At 44.0% G+C, this 21,546-nt stretch overlaps 1 protein-coding gene across 4 annotated transcripts in view; it reads right to left on the bottom strand.

The window, feature by feature from the left end:
• WWP2 (WW domain containing E3 ubiquitin protein ligase 2) overlaps positions 1 to 21,546 on the bottom strand; it is a 178,285-nt gene that overhangs the window by 135,165 nt on the left and 21,574 nt on the right. For 3 of the 4 annotated variants that reach the window (XM_054533231.1, XM_063717117.1, NM_001132777.1), the window contains 3 exon segments: positions 18,429 to 18,513; positions 6,702 to 6,849; positions 6,236 to 6,357 (listed from right to left, as the gene is read on the bottom strand). In XM_054533231.1, coding sequence (XP_054389206.1) covers positions 6,236 to 6,357; positions 6,702 to 6,849; positions 18,429 to 18,498 — 340 coding nt within the window. In that variant the 5' untranslated portion in view covers positions 18,499 to 18,513. 4 annotated transcript variants of the gene reach the window in all.

Genomic DNA, 21,546 nt, shown 5'->3' with positions numbered 1-21,546 from the left:
AATAAAATAAAAAAAGAAGAAGAAAGCAAAAAGGTTACTAATACCCAACCTTATACCTAGAAGTTATTTACTAGTGGGCATTTCTCTATCACCACTAAAACAGAAAGTTTTATGCAAAGCAACTAACACAAAATAGAAATATAATTATCTCTTAGGATTAACAAAATTATCAGTGTCACAACCCACATAAAAGTCTACCAAGCAGGCTGGGCGCAGTGACTACGCCTGTAATCCCAGCACTTTGGGAGGCTGAGGCAGGCAAATCGCCTGAGGTCAGGAGTTCGAGACCAGCCTGGCCTTCATGATGAAACCCCGTCTCTACCAAAAATACAAAAATTAGGCATGGTGTTGGGCGCCTGTAATTCCAGCTACTCGGGAGGCTGAGGCACGAGAATCGCTTGAATCCGGAAGGCGGAGGTTGCAGTGAGCCAAGATCATGCCACTGTACTCCAGCCTGGGTGACAGAGTGAGACTCCATCTCAAAAAAAAAAAAAAGTCTACCAAGCAAACTCAAAAGAAACTACTGCAAACCTATACTAAAGGACTCAGTAAACTGACAGATTACAAAAGAAAATGCAGAAACAGCCATCTACCAACAATATTGAGTTAGAAGACAGAATAAGAAAAGATCCCACTGAAAATAATACCAAAGGTTTTTAAAATTTAAAGTGGAATCTATTTACAGATAACTTCAAAATTATTTGAATTAATTTAGAAACATTCCATGTTCCTAGGTGGGGAGTTCAGTATGAAAATTCCCCATTACGTTAACTTTACATATGACAGGACTCCATAAAATCTCAAGAGATTTTTTTGGGGGCATGGGGAGTAGGAAGAGGAGAGAATCTGACGAAACTGTTAAGGTTCATCTAGTGATGTGATATATGCAAAGAAAAGAAGCATGAAGACTTTGAAAAAAAAGAGAAACTTAACTGCCAGGTATTAAAACATAATTTTACAATAGCTTAGACAGAGTGATTTGGAAAGGTTAATAAAACGACGGATTAAATGGAAAGTCCCTAAGCAGGCCCAAATACACATATGTTTTTAATATAAGCTGAAGCAACTCAAGTCACTGGGGAAATAGATGGATTATTCAATAAGTAGTGCTAAACCAATCAGCTACATATTAGGAAAAAAAATGAATTAGATCCCTATTCCTACTGGGCACAAAAATAAACTCATTTGGATGCAGAATTAAATGTGAAAAAATAAAATCATAAACACCTAGGAAAAAACAGAGGTGACCATTTACCTCATCTCAGAAGGGGGAATGCCTTCCAAAGCACGAAAGAAAATGCTGAAAACATAAAGGGTGACAGATTGGACTACAAAAAGTTAAAAACATACAAAGTTAGAATGCAAATGAAAAACTGGAAAAACATTTACAAATGGTAAGACGAAGAATAATAACCTTAACAAATAGAGTTCTTTCAACACCAAAAGAGAAAAATGCACACTTCAATATAAAAATGAGCAAAAGACATTAATAGGGCAATAAACACTTTTTTTTAATCCTTCAGTATCCTTCAACAAATCACAACTTTAAAAAGTAGGGTGGAGGCTGCTCTGCCATTCTTTATTCCTTTACTTCATTTTTTTTTGAGACAGACTCTCGCTCTGTCATCCAGGCTGGACTGCAGTGGTACAATCTCAGCTCACTGCAACCTTCGCCTCCCAGGTTCAAGTGACTCCCCCACCTCAGACTCCCGAGTAGTTGGGATTACAGGCGTGTGCCACTGCGCCCAGCTAATTTTTGCATTTTTAGTAAAGACATGGTCTCACCATATTGGCTAGGCTGGTCTCGAACTCCTGGCCTCAGGTGATCAACCCGCCTCCGCCTCCCAGTGCTGGGATTACATGTGTGAGCCACCACGCCCTGTCTTCCTTTACTTTCTTAACAAATTTGCTTTCACACACACACAAAAAAAAGTAGGGTGGAAGTGGGGGGGCCTCAGAGATAGAACAACCAATGAATGGACCTTCCCAAACCCAGGTTCAAGCAAACCAAATGTAAAACTGCAAAACGACATGTTGAGAAAAATGGTGAAACTATGAACAGATTATTAGACATAAATAGGAATTCATGTCCCTATTGCTAGATGTGATAACGATACAGTAATTGTGTAAGATAATGTTCTTTTTTTATGTAAATGTTCCAAAGTAAAAAAAAAAATAGAAAAAAGTAGAAGAATTAAAATAAAGAAAATGTCCTATTTTAACAAGATGCATGTTGAAGAATCTAGGATAAAATGTCAAGACGTCTAGAATATACTTTAAAATACTTCTTATTGAGAGGCCAGGAGATCAGAGCAAAAAAGTAAAAAATAAGAAAATAAAAATAATTCAGCCAAAAGGAAATAGGAAAAGCAAATCCATCATAATGTTAATAGTTATCAAATAGGAAAAAAAAGTTTTGGTTTTTTTTTAATAAGTAATATCCAACATATGCCAAGGTACAATACAAACCAGAAATTTCAGCCACTGCTGATGGGAAGGTAAATTGTACAGGTCTCATAAGTATGTATTTGAAATGCTTGGGACTGGAAGTGTTTCACATTTCAGATTTTTTCAGATTTTGGAATATTTGCACATACATAAGAAGATATCTTGGGCCAGATGCGGTGGTTTATGCCTGTAATCCCAGCACTTTGGAAGGCCAAGGTGGGCAGATCACTTGAGGTCAGGAGTTCGAGACCAGCCTGGCCAACAAGGCGAAACTCCCGTCTCTACTAAAAATACAAAAATTAGCCAGGCATGGTGGCAGGTACCTGTCATAACCCTAGCTACTTGGGAGCCTGAGGCAGGAGAATCACTTGAACCCAGGAGACAGGGGTTGCAGTGAGCCGAGATCGCGCCACTGCACCCCAGCCTGAGCGACAGTGCGAGACCCTGTCTCAAAAAAAAAAAAAAAAAAAAGGAAAGAAAAATTTTCTGACGCATGTTATAACATGAATAAGCCTTGAGGACATTATGCTGACTGAAATAAGCCAGTCATAAAAGGACAAATACTGTATGGTTCCACTAACATAAGCTACCTGGAAAAGCCAAATTCACAGAGGCAGAAAGTAGAGTGGTAGCTGCCAGGGGCTGGTGCGAGGGGAGGATGGGGAGTCATGGTTTAATGGGCACAGGATTTCAGTTTTGCAAGGTGAAAAGAGTTCTGGGGATAGATGGTGGTGATGGTTGTACAACAAGGTGAATGTACTTAACACCACTAAACTGTACACCTAAAAATTATTAACGTGATTAATTTTACATCATGTGTATTTTATCACAACTAAAAATAAATATAGGCCGGGCACGGTGGCTCACACCTGTAATCCCAGCACTTTGGGAGGCCAAGGCGGGCAGATCACGAGGTCAGGAGATCGAGACCAGCCTGGCCAACATAGTGAAACCCTGTCTCTACTAAGAGTACAAAAATTAGCCGGGCATGGTGGTGGGTGCCTGTAGTCCCAGCTACTCGGGAGGCTGAGGCAGGAGAATCACTTGAACCCAGAAGGCAAAGGTTGTGGTGAGCCAAGATCGCGCCACTGCACTCCAGCCTAGGCAACAGGGCAAGACTCCGTCTCAGAAAAAAAAATAAATAAATAAAAATAAATATAAACTGATAGATTTTTAAAGAGAAAAAGGCATATTGCAAAATAATATGTTCATGTAGAATCTCAATTTAGTTTCATTGATGTCATAAACATCAATATACATCTACAAATATAAAAAAAGATCAGAACAAGGATCTGAGGGGAAAAAATTATTTAAAAGATAAAATTAAAAAGCTCAAAAATGTATACATCAAAATGTTAACAGTAGTCAGGTATAGTGGTGCCCGCCTGTGGTTCCAGCTACTCCAGAGGCTGAGGCAGGAGATGGCTTGAGGCTGGGAGTTTGAGGCTACAGTGAGCTGTGATCGTGCCTATAAATAGCCACTACACTCCAGCCTGAGCAATATAGCGAGATCCCATCTCAATCTAAAAATTAATTAATTGGCCAGACGCAGTGGCTCACATCTGTAATCCCAGCACTTTGGAAGGCCAAGGCAAGCGGATCACTTGAGCTCAGGAGTTCCAGACCATCCTGGCAACATAGTGAGACCTACTCTCTACTAAAAATATGAAATACAGCCAGGCCATGGTGGCGTGTGCCTGTAGTCCCAGCTACTAGGGGTGGGGGCTGAGGTGGGAGGATCACTTGAGCCCAGGAGCAGAGGCTGCGGTGAGCCGAGATTGCACCACTGCACTCCAGCCTGAGTGACAAAGTGAGAAACCTGTCTCAAAAAAAAAAATAAAATACAAAAATAAAAATTAATTAATTAATTAAAGTAAAATTGCTTTTTTTTTTTTTTTAAGACTTGCTCTGTCACCCAGGCTGGAATGCAGTGGCACAATCTCGGCTCACTGGAACCTCCACCTCCCGGGTTCAAGCAATTCTTCTGTCTCAGCATCCTGAGCAGCCGGGATTACAGGCGCCCACCACCATCCCTGGGTAATTGTTGTGTTTTTCTTAGTAGAAACAGGGTTTCGCCATGTTGGTCAGGCTGGTCACGAACTCCTGACCTCAGGTGATCCACCCGGCTCAGCCTCCCAAAGTACTGGGATTACAGGTGTGAGCTACCACACCCGGCCATAAAATTGCTTTTAAAAAAACATTAAGAATAACTACCAGGCTGGGCGCAGTGGCTCATGCCTGTAATCTCAACACTTTGGGAGGATGAGGCGGGCAGATCACCTGAGGTCAGGAGTTCAAGACCAGCCTGACCAACATGGTGAAACCTCATGTCTACTGAAAATACAAAAATTAGCTGGGAATGGTGGCACATGCCTGTAATCCCAGCTACTTGGGAGGCTGAGGCGGTAGGATCGCTTGAACCTGGGAGGCAGAGGTTGCAGTGAGCCGAGATTGCACCACTACACTCCAGCCTGGGCAACAGAGTAAGACTCCATCTCAAAGAAAAAAAAAGAAAAAACAGTAACTATTACTAGGTGCCGTGCTTACAGGCAAATTTTGTTTTCTTTCTGTAATTTACAATTTCTACAAGGACTTTTGCTAACAAAAAGCAAAAGTATATTGGCTGGGCAAATGAAGAAGAAAAAAGGACCCTCAGGCTGGTTGCTGCATCCTAATGTGAGGCTATCCACAAGTATATTTCCAAATATTGCAATAAATAGAATTCTCCCTGATGATCAAATTACAAAAGGCTGGCTAGGGTTTGGGAAAATAAACACCAATTCAGAAGACAAAGCAATCAGGGAGTTCTCTGCAGGATTAAAGTGGAGGTGCATCTCTGGTTTTAAACAATCCCTCAGGCCAGTGTGGGTTCAGCACATCTCTATGTGCCCAGCGGAAAAGAAAAGACCAGAGGAGGCTCAAAGACCTTTCAAGTGGCCCATCGCTTAAAAGGACGGGCTTGGAGAGAAAAGAAAGACTCTTAAATCAATGTAACACGCTCACTGGGATGCAACTCTCCCCGCCCCCACCTCTCTCTTAAGCTACATCCACTTTCAGAAAATACTTTCTAGACATCAAGAGAAAAAGGAGCCTTTCTTTCCACGCCATTCATTCGCCACATATGGTACTGCTCTGAATAGAGGCCTTATGAAGGAGGGTCCAATACCACAGCCATGGGCCATGCCACTGACCACAAACAGCAATAAATAGATGAGGATTTATATGTCCATGACGTAGAGGCATGTTGGCTAATTCAGATGGCGCGTCCATCACGTTCCAACATCCAGTAAATGTTTACTGAGTGCCGAGTAAGCACAGGGCACTATTTGTAATACTATCCCAGACACACACGTGCACACATGCACACAGGCATGCACACACACACACATATACGTATACACACAGCTCCTTTGTTCTGTTTTAGGGCTGAGGCTAGAAAAGCAATGATTTAGGCTAGAGGCATTTAACAGTTTCATTCAACATATCACACATCTCCTGCAACGGGAAGAGGAGCAGAGGCAGACAGAAAGTTTCCAGTCCCTAAGGAAGGATCAAGGGCAACACACCACTGCATCACATTACTAGAGGCCCTGGACAAATACGGCTAAACTCTGTAGTGGAGGCAGAGAGGAGTCCTCAGCCTTCCTAAAACTGCAAAGACAGCATCCAAGGAGAACAGAGGTACCGCAGCCCCTAGTCCTGGGGGAAACTGCAACACCAGGTTGATCTGCCAGGTCCTCCCATCCCCACCAATGAATCACGTCGGCGCCCCCTTCATCATACGTACTTTTGCCCCCATTGTTCTTCAAGACGTTGGAGAGGTTGACAGACGCGGTGCCTAGCAGTTCATTTCTCAAGGTATGGCAGCTCCAGACCTTTAAATCTAAATGACTCTGGGCCGTGACATTCCTGGAAAACAAATACCTGATTCATTACATCCAAGCAGATCATTCCTATAACTTAGAAGAAAACATTTAAACTAAACTGCTGACATCTTGGGGAGGGGGAACCAAAACAGGCAGACACCCACATATATCCTTTCCCCCCACAAAGCTGACCCTGTAACCCTCTAGCTAATAATGAACGCTCTATGAGCTCAATGGTGTAGGAACACCTAAAGAGAGCCACCTTGGGTACCATAGGCAGAAAAAGTCGGAGGTGCCACAGGGAATCTGTACCTCCCACAACCCCCTCGGAGCACCCTCTCTCTTTCCCCATCTTGCTGAATTCAAAAAGAAGGGGCTTTCTCTTACAAGATGATGATCTCATTCCAGAGAAGCTCAGAGCTCCCAATGCGCTTCCCAGTCTTCTTGGTCTCACTGGGGAGTCCATCCACCGCCACCTCCACGTAGGAGTTAATTCGAGGTTGACGATTATGCACCTTGGGCTTTGCGGACACCACTGGGAGAGAAAGAAAGAAAAAGTCAAAGATGAGTCCCAGGGCTCCCAGATGCCCCCCTGTGGCAGATGTTCCGGCTCTTTTTAGTTATTTCTTTAAAAAATAAATCAATACATTTTGTTTTGTCTTGATTCTAAAAACTTTTTAAAGAAATGTGAGTACACACACCAAAGAAATATGAAGTGTAAGAAAAAAAAATCATCCCTAACCTGAAACCACTGGGATAACTGCCGGTGATCATCATGACCAATTTATCATTGGTAAATTGCCTTCCAGATTTTCATCTTTTATTTATTCAATTCTTTAAAAATTCTTCACCCCCATAAGTCACTCTTAAATGACTGCAATACAAGCCCATAATAGGTATATGTTAACTATTCTTTCATTGTCGAATAGACTGCTTGCAGTTGTTCGCTCTGCGGAAATTACCGTGAACATATACATCTGCATGCCTTTCTTGAGTATTCCTCCAAAGGACATGAACACTTCTTACAGTTCTTAAAACTGCCCATTCCTTTCCAAGAAAGGTAAACCCATGTAGCCTCCCATCAGTGCTACAGGAGAATATTCATTTTACCAGACATCACAGAGTGCTAAGGGATATGCTTGTTCATTTTTTGCAAATCACATGGGTTAAAAACTCATAGTGTAAAGATAACAGCTAAGGCCGGGCGTGGTGACTCATGCCTGGAATCCCAGCACTTTGGGAGGCCAAGGTAGGAGGGCTGCTTCAGCCCAGGAGTTCAAGACCAGCCTGGGAAGATAACAAAATTTATATTTTTTTTTTTTCTGAGATAGAGTTTCGCTCTTGTTGCCCAGGCTGGAGTGTAATGCCGCAATCTCGGCTCACTGCAACCTCTGCCTCCCAGGTTCAAACAATTCTCCTGCCTCAGCCTCCTGAGTAGCTGGGATTACAGGCGCCCGCCACCATGCCTGGCTAATTTTTGTATTTTTAGTAGAGACAGGGTTTCACCATGTTGGCCAGGCTGGTCTCAAACTCCTGACCTCAGATGATCTGCCTACCTTGGCCTCCAAAAGTGCTGGGATTACAGGCGTGAGCCACCGCACCTGGCCAATTTATAAATTTTAATTGAAATAAATAAAGATAATATTTAAGATTTTATGAGTACTTATTAAAGACCCTCTGCTATGTGCACACATTTTCTAACTGAATCCTCACAACAAACCCATGAGGCAGGGAATATATCATCACCCCATTTTACCCAGGAGAAAACAGGCTTGAGAGGCAAGGTCACTGTCCCACTCTACATAGCCAGGGAGCTACAAGCCAGACTGCGCACCCGGCCGGCCTGATTCCACATCATGCTGCGTATTATTATTGAACTTTACTTATTTGTTCTATTGCTGTTCTTCGATTACCAGCGAGGTTGAATATTTTTGCCATGTGTCGTTAGTCATCTACATTTCTTCTTCCGCTCATAGCCTTCATGTGGCAACAATTCCGATGTTCGTTTGGGAACAGCAAGCCAAAGACTCACGGAGCACAAAGCTACGCAAGCATCACGCCGAGGAGCTAGACAGACATCCTAGTGTATACTACCCCTGGTGGAAACGCCAGGTCGCTAAGGTGAAACACATCTAGACGTCTCCCGTCCTGCCCCAAATCAGAGATATAACTGATGCTCCCTTGCCCGTAATGGCAAGTCTATCCTAGCCTGAGCTTCCCTGTTTGAGTATAAGCAAATCCCTCCCTCCCAGACTCTTCTGAAAGGTGACAGTCCTACAATGGTGTCTACAAGTTGGCAAAGACCAAGATTTTTTATAGCAGTAACTGTCTTCCTCAGGCCCCAAAGGAACAGAAGGGAGGAAGCCAACAGATAAAAAATCAGCTGTGGCTAAGATTCAGAAGCGACAAGGGAACAGTACTAGGAACAAAGGTTTGTGGTACTGAGGCATGGCCCAGGGTAGAAAAATGAGGTGCAGTGATTTACACACGGACCAAGGTTAACTGAGGCCACCTGGTGGTAAGAGCATGAATCTACATGCCTTTAAAAAAATAGGGACTACAAATGGTGCATGACTTAGGACATTTGACTTTACAGTGGTGCGAAAGCGATATGCATTCAGTAAAAACTGTACTTTAAATTTTGAATTTTGGTCTTTTCGAAGAATAGTCATATGCGGTACTACCGGGCAGTGGCAGTGAGCCGCAACACCAGTCAGCCACTTGATCACAGGGGCAAACAATTGATACTCTGCCATGTACCCCTTCACCAGATGATCTCGCCTAGCTGTGGGCTATCAAAGTGTCCTGAGCACATTTAAGGTAGGCTAGGCTAAGCTATGATGCTTGGCAGATTAGGAGTATCAGATGCATTTTCAACTTGTGATATGTTCAACTTATGATGGATTTTTCAGGACGTAACCCCACTGTAAGTTGAGGAGTATCTGCGGTCATACACATACACATTTTTTCCTGAAACTCTGAGAGTAAGCTATAGACATTGTGCCCCTTTACTCCTAAATACTTCTGGTTGTATTTCCCAACAAACACATTTTCTATCATAACCAATAGCACAATTATCAAAATCAGGACATTTAACTTTTTATAATACTAAGATTTAATTTACAGACTTTATTTGTATTTTGCCAATTGTCCTATCAATGCCCATCATAGCAAAAAAAAAAAAAAAGAAAGAAAAAAAAATTTGTTCTGGTCTAGGCCCCAATCTAGGATCATATGTGGCAATTAGTACTCTCATTCTGAAGCAGGGCATGGTGGCTCACGCCTGTAATCCCAGCTCTTTGGGAGGCCGAGGCAGGCAGATCACTTGAGGCCAGGAGTTTGAGACCAGCCTGAGCAACATGGCTAAACCCTGTCTCTACCAAAAATACAAAAACTAGCTGGGCGTGGTGGGGCACAACAGTAGTCCCAGCTACTCAGGAGGCTGAGGCATGAGAATTGTTTGAACCCAGGAGGCGGAGGTTACAGTGAGCTGAGACCACACTCCAGCCTGGGTGATGGAGAGAGACTCTCACAAAAAAAAAAAAAAACCCTCCTATTTTAAAGTTTCCAATCTATAGAAAAATTGAAATAGAACAACAAATACTGTATACTCTTCACCAATTGTTATCATTTTGCCACATTTGCTTTCTGTTCTATGTGTCTATAGCATCACTACCCAAGAGAACTTCCATGATGACGAAAATTTTCCACATCTGTGCTGCCCAATACATTGCCATGAGACAAATGTGGCTATTGACACTTGAAATATGGCTAGTGCAAATAAGGATATGATTTTTAAATGTTATATAATTGTAATTTAAGTGTAAACAGTTCTATGTGGCTACAGTGACTATTCTATTGGACACCACAGGTTACAGATAAATGCCATCTATGTCTCTATGTATGTGTGTGTGTGTATATATCCACATTTTTTTTCCTAGGTAAAACCATTTAAAAATAAGTTGTAGACCGGCTGGAGTGCAGTGGCACGATCACGGCTCACTGCAGCCTCGACCTGCCCGGCTGAAGCGATCCTCCCACCTCAGCTTCCTGATTAGCTGGGACTACCAGCGTGCAACACCACGCCTGGCTAACTTTTTAATTTTTTTTGTAGAGACGGGGTTTCACCCCATTGGCCAGGCTGATCTCGAACTCCTGGGCTCAAGGAATCCACCTGGACTCAAGCGATCCACCCGCCAGAGCTTTCCAAAACGCTGGGATTACAAACATGAGCCACTGCCCAGTCCCCAAACATATTTTTTAAAGCCATTTTTCCCCCAATTCAGTACCTAATCAATATATACAAATTGCCTGTGGCTACTATCTCCTTAATCTTTTAAAATCTAGAACTTCCTCCCTTCTTTTCCATGGCAATGATTTTTGTTTGTTTAACTTTTTGGTTTTTTTCTTTTATAATCTCAGCAGCTTTGCCAAGGCAACAATGATTTTTAAAGACTTCCACCAGCTGTTTTAAAGAATGCAGCAAATTCTACACTTTTCTGATTGTGAAACTGCCTTTGCAAAATTATGACAGAGAAATCGGACATAGTTGATTCCATCTTACTTCTGATTTCTAAGCTGTCCTTAGTCATTCCTGGGCATGGGCCAAGCTAATTTTGGGAGAAATTTAGTTTATAGTTTCTTTTTTCTTTTCTGAGACAGGGTCTCCCTCTGCTGCCCAGGCTGGAGTGCAGTGGTGCAATCTCATCTCACTGCAGCCTCCACCTCTGGGGCTCAAGCAATCTTCCCACCTCAGCCTCTCAAGTAGCTAGGACTACAGGTGTGAGCCACCATGCCTGGCTCATATTTGTATTTTTTGTAGAGACAGGGTTTCCATGTTGCCCAGGCTGGTCTCAAACTTTAAGCCTGAGCTCAAAGCCATCCACCCGCCTCAGCCTCCCAAAGTACTGGGATTACAGGCATGAGCCACCACACCCAGCCTATAGTTTAATCTTAAAGCAAGGATAGCTGGGCATGGTGGCTTATGCCTGTAATCCCAGCACTTTGGGAGGCTAAGGGAGGCAGATCACTTGAGACCAGGAGTTTGAAACCAGTCTGGCCAACTTGGTGAAACCCTGTCTCTACTACAAATACAAAACTTAGCCGGGCGTGGTGGCGCACGCCTGTAGTCCCAGCTACTCAGGAGGCTGAAACATGAGAATCGCTTGAACCCAGGAGGCAGAAAGTGCAGTAAGCTGAGATTTCGCCAATGCATTCCAGCCTGAGTGACAGAGCAAGACCATGTCTCAAAAAAAAAAAAAAAAAAGCAAGGATAATAACAGCCTTTCCCAAAACGAAACCACCTTTGTAAAACTAATCAACAGCCACAAGGTTAGGATTATGGGAGGGGCTTGAATTCTAATAAGAGGTAAGTATAGTTTCTATAATCCCTTACTGCTCAGGAGTCATATAGCCAGAGGTCACAAGATTTGTGACTTCCCCAATTGCTCCCATAGATAACATCGCTATTGCAGAACCTAAGGCTGGTCTTTTGAGATTTTTTCTGACTTTCTGGCAATCTACTGACCTTGCCTGGGCCCGTGACTTGACTCATGAAACAAATTATCCTGTGGCCCCACCCAGAAGTGGACTCAGCACAGGAGGACCATTTTCCACACCTCTATAATCTCATCCCCAACCAATAAGCGGCACCCATTCCCTAGTCCCCTGCCTGTGAAATTGTCTATAAAAACCCTAACCTCTGAGCCTCCAGACAGACTGATCTGAGTGATAACTCTGTCTCCCATACCGCCTGTTTTGTGTCAATTAAACTCTTTCTCTAATGCAATGCTACAGTCTCAGTGAATTTACTTATTTACTATTTTTTTTTTTTTAGATGGAGTCTCGCTCTGTCACCCAGGCTGGAGTGCAGTGGTGCAATCTCGACTCACTGCAACCTCTGCCTCCCAGGTTCAAGCAATTCTCTGCCTCAGCCTCCCGAGTAGCTGGGATTACAGGCGCCCGCCACCACACCTGGCTAATTTTTTTGTATTTTTAGTAGAGACAGGATTTCACTATCTTGGTGAGGCTGGTCTTGAACTCCTGACCTCGTGATCTACCCACCTAGGCCTCCCAAAGTGCTCAGATTACAGGCATGAGCCACCGCGCCCAGCAGTGAATTTATTTTGTCTGTGCAGTGGGCAAGAAGAACCCACTGGGTGATTACAATTGTTTCCTCATGATTAGATTCGGTTTCAAGGCCAGGCACAATGGCTCACCCTGTAATTGAAACACTTTGGGAGGCTGAGGCAGAAGGGCCACCTGAGCCCAGGAGTTCGAGATAAGCCTGGGCACCACTGCAAGACCCCAAATCTACAAAAAATAAAATATTAGCCAGGTGTAGTGGCTCACACCTGTAGTTCCAGTTACTCGAGAGGCTGAGATAGGAGGATCCCTGGAGCCCAGGAGGTCGAGGCTGTAGTAAGCTGTAATTGTGTCACTGCACTCTAGCCTAGGTGACAGAGTGAGACCCTGACTCAAAAGAAAGAAGAATACTACATAAGTATGTCGTGTACCTCTTACCACATACATTAGGTTGTCCTGCCATTGGGGATACTAAGTTTGAACACCTGCTTAATGTGGAGTTGGCCAGGTCTCCCCACTGACACGTTTGTAACCTACAGTTAATTGGCAGGGTGATATTTTGAATATTTCTTGTTCTTAAAAGACACGCCAAAATAAAGATATGAGCAAGTTTATCTAGAAAGTCTCTTTCATGAAATATATCTTTATACACAGAGTCACGACTTTATGTGAGATTTAGCTTTTAAAGTCAACAAATCAGGCAAAAATCACATAATGACAAAATTATACACTGAAAAAGCTCTTAAAAAGGGACCACAATAGAGTCTGGCATCTGCTCTCTCAATAAGTTCCAAACAGCTCGTTTCTTGTTTTATTATACTATGCTTTTCAGAGATCAGTTTTTCAGTGTTTCTCTAGTAAAATATCAAATAAAATAGCTGGCCTACATTTAAGGGCCCCGATGCATTTAAAAATATACCTTAAAACACCAGGATCACACTGTGGGCAGGCACAAGGGAACTGGAAACCACGCAGTCACACCCCACAGGTTACACTATCAGCTTTCTTCATGAAATGCACGGCAAAAAGAACCACCTACACTATTTAATAGTTATTTCTCTCTTTCTCTTTCCCCCAACCATTTTCCTGAATGGTGTTACCAAATCTGTGTAGGTTAAACATGTGTATGATGAGATACACCAGTATTATCAAGCTGGCTCTTTCCACCCTGGTACGAAAATTCACCTTGAGGAAAGGCAACAAAAAAGCCTTTAGAAATAAGTATGTGCTGGCCAGGTGCGGAGGCTCACACCTATAATCCCAGCACTTTAAGAGGCCGAGGTGGGAGCCAGGCGCAGTGGCTCACACCTGTAATCCCAGAACTTTAAGAGGCCAAGGTGGGAGAACTGCTTGAGTCCAGGAGCTTGAAACCAGCCTGGACAGCACAGCAAGACCTATCTCTATAAAAAAATTTAAGAATTAGCTAAGTATGGTGGTGTATGCCTAGAGTCCTAGCTACTCAGGAGGCTGAGGCAGGATTGCTTGAGACCATTTCGAGGCTGCAGTGAGCTGTAATCATGCCACTACACTCCAGCCTGAGCAACAGAGAAAGACTGTCTCAAAAAAAGAAAAGAGGCCAGGTGCAGTGGCTTATGCCTGTAATCCCAGCACTTTGGCAGGCCGAGGTGAGTGGATCACCTGAGGTCAGGAGTTTGAGACCAGCCTGACCAATACGGTGAAACCCCGTCTCTACTAAAAATACGAAAATTAGCCGGTGTGGTGGCAGGTGCCTGTAATCCCAGCTTCTTTGGAGGCTGAGGCAGGAGAATTGCTTGAACCTGGGAGGCAGAGGTTGCAGCGAGCCAAGATCACACCACTGCACTCCAGCCTGGGCGATAGAGCGAGACTCTGTCTCAAAAAAAAAAGAAAAAAAGAAGAAAAGAAAAGAAATAAGTGTGCGTGGCTGAATAATATGACCCCAAAACAGAGAACTCAGGATGTTACCAGGTCCAATGGGCTGACTTCTGCTTTGACCTAGACTTGCTAATTATTAGCTAAGGTAATAAAGTCTGTAGTCCCCAGTTTAAAACCATATCAGTTCACTCTAACTCATCTCCCTACTCAAAAGGGCAGAAGCAAGGCAAAAGACTCCAAGAAATATAATTAAAATATTTCAAGACTACAAAAAAAATCAATAATGTAATAAGAAACAGGCAAAGAATATGAACAGGCAATCCATAGGAAAGGAAATACCACTGCCCTTAAATATATAAGATGCTAAACACTGGCCGGGTGCAGTGGTTCACACCTGTAATCCCAGCACTTTGGGGGGCTGAGGCAGGCGGATCACTTGAGGTCAGAAGTTCGAGACCAGCCTGGCCAACATAGCAAAACCCCATCTCTACTAAAAATACAAAAATTAGCCAGGTGTGGTGGCACATGCCTGTAAACCCAGCTCCTTGGGAGGCTGAGGCATGAGAATCGCTTGAACCCAGGAGACAGAGGTCGCAGTGAGCCAAGATCACACCACTGCACCCCAGCCTGGGTGACAGAGTGAGACTCTGTCTCAAAAACAAACAAAAAAAGAGATGCTAAACATCACACAGTTGACCCTTAAACAAGAGAGGTTTGAACTACGAGGGTCCACTTTTACATGGATTTTCTCCTGCCTTTGCCACCCCACAGACAGCAAAACCAATCCTTCCTCTTCCTCCTCCTCCTCAGCTACTCAACATGAAAATGATGAGGATGAAGACCTTTATGATGATCCACTTCCACTGAACAAATAGTAAATTTTTTTTTCCTCCTTATGAGTTTCTTTTCTCTAGCTTATTTTATTGTAAAAATACAGTATATAATACATGTAACACAAAATGCGTGTAAATCAACTGTTTCTGTTTTTTTGTTGTTGTTGTTGTTTTCTTTGAGATGGAATTTCGTTCTTGTTGCCCAGGCTGGAGTGCAATGGTGTGGTCTCGGCTCACAGCAACCTCGGCCTCCCGGGTTGAGGTTGTTCCCCTGCCTCAGCCTCCCAAGTAGCTGGGATTACATGCGCCCGCCACCACGCCTGGCTAATTTTTTTGTGTGTTTTTAGTAGAGGCAGGGTTTCACCATGTTGGCCAGGCTGGTCTCGAACTCCTGACCTCAGGAAATCTGTCTGCCTCAGCCTCTCAAAGTGTTGGGATTACAGGCGTGAGCCACCGCACCCAGCCAATCAACTGTTTCCGTTATTGGCAAGGCTTTCAGTCAACAGTAGGCTGTTAGTAAAGTTTTGGGGGAGTCAAAAGTTACATGTGGATTTTTTTACTGAGCAGGGAATCAGCACCCCCGACCCTCATGCTGTTCAAGGGTCAAATGCATAAGCAAAGAAGTGGGAAATAAAACTACACTGAGAACACAAGCTTGCGCCAACGAAACAGGCAAAAGTTAAAAGTCTGACAACATTGTGCTGGTAAAGATGTAAGGAAACAGGCACTCTCGCACATTGCTAGAAGAGTATTCCTTCCAAGGAAGGCAATCTGGCTCTCAAAATTACAAAAATGCATCCCTTTCGGTGTATGTTGGAAGAGACACACAAGAAACATAATACTGGTTTCTTCCAAGCAGGAGCACTGAAGGACTGCGGGAAAGAATTTTGAACTATAGGAGGCCGGGCATGGTGGCTCACACCTGTAATCCCAGCACTTTGGGAGGCCAAGGCGGGGAGATCATGAGGTCATGAGTTTGGAGCCAGCCTGCCCAATATGGTGAAACCCCATCTCTACTAAAAATACAAAAAGTAGCCAGGCGCGGTGGCACACGCCTGTAGTCCCAGCTACTCAGGAGGCTGAGGCAGAAGAATTGCTTGAACCCGGGAGGCGGAGGTTGCAGTGAGTCGAGATCGTACCACTGCACTTCAGCCTGAGCAACAAAGCAAGACTCCATCTCAAACAAACAAACAAACAAAAAAGTTAGCCAGGCATGGTGGCACACACCTGTAATCCCAGCTACTTGGGAGGCTGAGACGGGAGAATTACTTTAACTTGGGAGGAAGAAGTTGTAGCGAGCCGAGATAGCGCCACTGCACTCCAGCCTGGGTGACACAGCGAGACTCTGTCTCAAAATATAATAATAATAAAATTAAAAATTAAGATTTTTAAACTCCATGAGTATATTCTATAAATAACATTTGCATTTCAAAAATACTCAAGAAAAATATTCCCAAGAGACACAATTTTGCCTCTGGAGGACCAGGCTGAGGGGTCTGAGCTCAGATACTGAGAGCCATTCTCCCATCTGTGGCGGCTGCACAGCTATGGAACCCGAAGCAACATTCTTTCGTTCAGGCACTATTTACTGAGGGCCCACTATGTGTCAGGCACTCTTCTAGTGGCTGGGGTAGTTAACAGTGACCAAAGCAGACAAAAATCTCTTATTGTGGCTTTTACACTCTATTGAAGGAGACAGTCAACAAATGAAATAAATTAATTAAACAGGGACAAGGGCTGAGAAGAAAAATATAAAGAAGGGAGGGAAATAGAGGTGATGAAGTCAATGAGGAAGGTGGCTTTGGATCAGGGGATCAGGAAGAGGGTGGCTTTTGAGAAAAGGCCTAAGGAAGTAAGGAAGCGAAAACCATTTCACTCAGAGGGAACGGCAAGTGCAAAGGCCCAGAGGCAGAGGCCTGCCCAGTGTATTCACTGAAGAGCAAGGAGGCTGGTGCAGAGAGAATGTAGACCAGGAACAGGAGATGAGAAATGCGGGGTGGGGAAGGGTCACATCACATGGGAGCTTCGGCTTCTACTGTGAATGGAGCACCCTTGAATGGTTTGAGCAGAGGAGTGACAAGACCCAGCTTACATTTATTTTTTGAGACGTGGTCTCGCTCTGCTCTGTTGCCTGGGCTGGAGTGCGGTGGCACAATCACAGCTTACTGCAGCCTCGAACTCCTAGGCTCAAGTGATCCTCCCGCCTCAGCCTCTGATTTTTTTTTTTTTAGAGATGAAGGTCTTGCTCTGTTGCTCAGGCTGGTCTCAAACTCCTGGGCTCAGGTGATCCTCCTGCCTTGGCCTCCCAAAGTGCTGATATTACAGGCATGAGCCACCACACCAGGCCCCAGTTTACATTTTAACAAGATCACTGGCTGCTGTGTGACCAACAGACTGAAGGAGGGCAAAGTGCAGAAGCAGAGAGACAGGATAGGAGGCTACTGCCTTAACTCAGGGTGGAGACAATGGTGGTCTGGACTAGGCTGGGACCTAGGGGTGGTGAGAAGTGGCTGAATGTTGAGTGACACATTTTGAAGATCGAGTCAACCAGATATGCTGATGGCTTGATACAGACAATAAGAAAAACCAGGACCTCAGCTATAGACAGGCTAAATTTTAGATGTTTACTAAATATTCAAGTGAAGGTAACAAACTGGCTACTGGTTATAAATCAGGAGTTCAGAGGAAAAGCCCGGAGGAGTGATCTTCTATTGGTGGCATTTAAAGCCAGAGGTTGGATGAAGCACCTAGGGAGTGAGTGTAGGTAGCAACGAGCCCTAGGACATGAAGAGGTCACCATTTTATTTTATTCAGTTTTTATTTTAATTTGTTTTTGGGACAGGGTCTCACCCTGTCGCCCAGGCTGAGTGCAGTGGTGTGATCACAGCTCACTGCAGCCTTGAATTCCCAGGCTCAAGCGATCCTCCCACTTCAGCCTCCTTAGTAGCTGGGACCAGCTAGCATGCACCACTATGCCTGGCTAATTATTTTATGTTCTGTAGACACAGGGCTTCCCTATGTTTCCCAGGCTGGTCTTGAACTTCTGGGCTTAAGGGATCCTCCTGCCTCAGCCTCCCAAAGTGCTGAATTACAGGCGTGAGCCACTGCACCTGGCCTGAAATCACCATTTTACACAATTTTAGCTAAAAGTTCCTTATTTTCCTGCTCCTTTATTTTCTTTCTTCTTCAAGAATTACAGCTACAAGACGACAATCCCATGAGAATAAATAATTAGCACATGTAAACTACTTCACAAAATTTGGTTCCCCAGACCAAGGTGTGGTTAGATTCCCCCTCTTCCCTGGCCGTAGACAAGATAAAGACGTTATACAGTGCCACTCACCTTTCAAAGTGAGCTGAGACTTCTCAAAAGGCAGGGCCACTCCTGCCCGGCTAGAGCTGGCAGATGCCATATCATCACCGTGAAGCTATAAGACAAACAGAAAAGAGAATTTAGAGAATATCTGATAAGAAGACAGAGGAGTTGAACTCAATTTTAATATTTAAGCTTAAAGAAACAGAGGCAAGAAAATAGAAACGTCCAAGCAACTGCAATCAGGGTATAGTTTGTCTTATAATGACTTAATGAACCTGGACAGGACTTAGGATAGACTAGAAAGGACACAGGACTGTTATAGCAAAGTCTAGAGGAGGCAGAGTCTAATAAGACATCTCCGCCAGGCATGGTGGCTCACGTCTGTAATTTCAGCACTTTGGGAGGCCGAGATGGCCAGATCACCTGAGGTCAGGAGTTCGAGACCAGCCTGACCAACATGGTGAAACCCCGTCTCTACCAAAAAATACAAAATTAGCCAGGCATGGTGGCGCATGCCTGTAATCCCAGCAACTCCGGAGGCTGAGGCAGGAGAATCGCTTGAGCCCAGGAGGCGGAGGTTGCAGTGAGCCAAGATCGGCCATTGCACTCCAGCCTGCTGGGAGACGAGCGAAACTCCATCTCAAAAAAAAAAAAAAGATTGGCTGGGCGCGGTGGCTCACGCCTGTAATCCCAGCATTTTGGGAGGCGGGTGGATTACGAGGTTGGGAGTTCAAGACCAGTCTGGCCAAGATGAGGAAATCCCATCTCTACTAAAAATTAGCAAAGTGTGGTGGTGGGTGCCTGTAATCCCAGCTACTCAGGAGGGTGAGGCAGAGAATTGCTTGAACCCGGGAGGCGGAGGGTGCAGTGAGCCGAGATCGTGCCACTGCACTCCAGCCTGGGCGACAGAGCAAGACTCTGTCTCAAAAAAAGAAGAAAAAAAAAAAGACATCTCCAAAAAGAACATCACAGATTCACAGCAGAAAGACAGCTAATCTAGTGTGCTACCTGTGGAGCAAGTTTGCTGCAAACACCTCAAGGAGGGTCTCTGGCCAAATGCGTAGAATCTGACAGTAATCCTTGCTAAAAGTATAATGCAAAAAAAAAAAGGAGAGAAAAAGAAGACAACTAATACAATTCTTCAAATGGGTAGGCTGGGTGCAGTGGCTCATGTCTGTAATCCCAGCACTTTGGGAGGCCAAGACAGGTGGATCATCTGAGGTCAGGAGTTCAAGACCAGCTGGCCATAATGATGAAACCCCATCTATAGTAAAAAACAAAAAATTTGTCAGGCGTGGTAGTGGGTGCCTGTAATCCCAGCTACTCAGGAGGCTGAGGCAGGAGAATCGCTTGAACTCAGGAAGTAGAGGTCGCAGTGGGCCGAGACTGTGCCATTGCACTCCAGCCTGGGTGACAGAGCGAGACTCTGTCTCAAAAAAAAAAAAAAAGATGTGCAGCATCATTCGCCATGAGGTGTCCCTGTCATTCCGTCTTGGCTAGAAGCAAGTCTATCTTGTACTCTGAATGGATCTTTTACTTGTATGTGATTTTGGAATACCATCATTTGACATTTGAAAAATATTGGTTCATTGAGTTCTGCAGATTTTCCAAATGTTGACACATTTCATTATGCAATATCCAAAAATCACATTTGTGAATGTCACCGCTGATCTCATCAGACAAGTCTTTAAGCATTGGGAAGCCATTGAGCTCTTGGTAGTAGATAAAAGCATTCCAAAAGTCTAACTTTCACTTAAAACCTTTCACTTAAAAACTCATATCCGCTCCCCTTCCTCCCTCCTTCCATCATCTCTGCTACCTTATCTTTTGTCTTTTTTTTTTTTTTTTTTTTTGAGACAGAATCTCACACACCTAAGCTGGAGTGGTACAGTAGCACGATCTCGGCTCACTGCAACCTCCACCTCCCAAGTTGAAGTGATTCTCGTGCCTCAGCCTTCTGAGTAGCTGGAATTAGAGGCACCAGCACCACCTGGCTAATTTTTGTATTTTTAGTAGAGATGGGGTTTCACCATGTTGGCCAAGCTGGTCTCGAACTCCTAACCTCAAGTGATCCACCTGCCTCAACCTCCCAAAGTGCTGGGATTACAGGTGTGAGCCACTGCACTCAACCACTCTTTCTTTTTTTTAAAAAAAAAAAAAAAAAAAAACTCCTATTTTATCATTGGTAACAAATACTGTGTTGTTTTCCTTGAAGTGTCGGGCTTACTTCATTCGTTTTCAAGAAAAGGCTTGCCAAATACCCAAATCTAGTAACACGTTTGTCTGTTAGATGTTTAAGTAAAAATGGTACTTCAACCAAAAAGCAATTAATTCAGCTCTCAATTCAAACATCGGTGCTTTTTCCCAACACACCATTATACTTCAACAGGCGGCAGAAGAGCTTTTGGAGTACTGCCCATTTCAGCACACAGAATATTAAAAAGACGTGCCCAGGAGTCAAGACCTCATAAAATTAATGAATTTTACCACTTCATCAAGGACATTCTCAGGTGAACCTGGCTTTTTCTTTTCTTTATACTGAGAGTATGTGTGGTGAAGGATACCATGACCACAGCAACATCCCAATTGGTGCTAGCACCAACTGCTTTACTCACCTCTGCTTCTGGAACATTGGTGTGAATGGGATCACAGTGAAAAGGCAAAGTGTTAATGTCATTATGAAAATAGTTTCGGTCAGGCACAGTGGCTCACGCCTGTATTCCCAGCGCTTTGGGAGGCCAAGTCAGGTGGATCACCTGAGGTCAGGAGTTCGAGACCAGCCTGACCAACACAGTGAAACCCCGTCTCTACTAAAAATACAAAAATTAGTCGGGCATGGTGGTGGGTGCCTGTAATCTCAGCTACTTGGGAGGCTGAGGCACGAGAATTGCTGGAACCTGGAAGGCAGAGGTTGCAGTGCGCAGAGATCATGCCACTGCACTCTAGCCCGGGCGACAACAGCAAGACTCCGTCTCAAAAAAAAAAAAAGAAAGAAAAAGAAAATAGTTTTAACCTTGCAAAACCCTAAAAGAGTCTGGGAGGCCTCCCAATGTCTGAGGACCACACTTGAGAACTGATGCTGTTAAATTCTTGTGCCTTTGTATCTTATGTTTTTTAGAGATGGTATCTCACTCTGTCACCCATG

Source organism: Pongo abelii, chromosome 18 (assembly GCF_028885655.2).
Source record: "Pongo abelii isolate AG06213 chromosome 18, NHGRI_mPonAbe1-v2.0_pri, whole genome shotgun sequence".
Classification (NCBI taxonomy): Eukaryota; Metazoa; Chordata; class Mammalia; order Primates; family Hominidae; genus Pongo; species Pongo abelii.
Note: the sequence above shows the minus strand (reverse complement) of the source record. Positions and strands in the feature narration are given on the sequence as shown.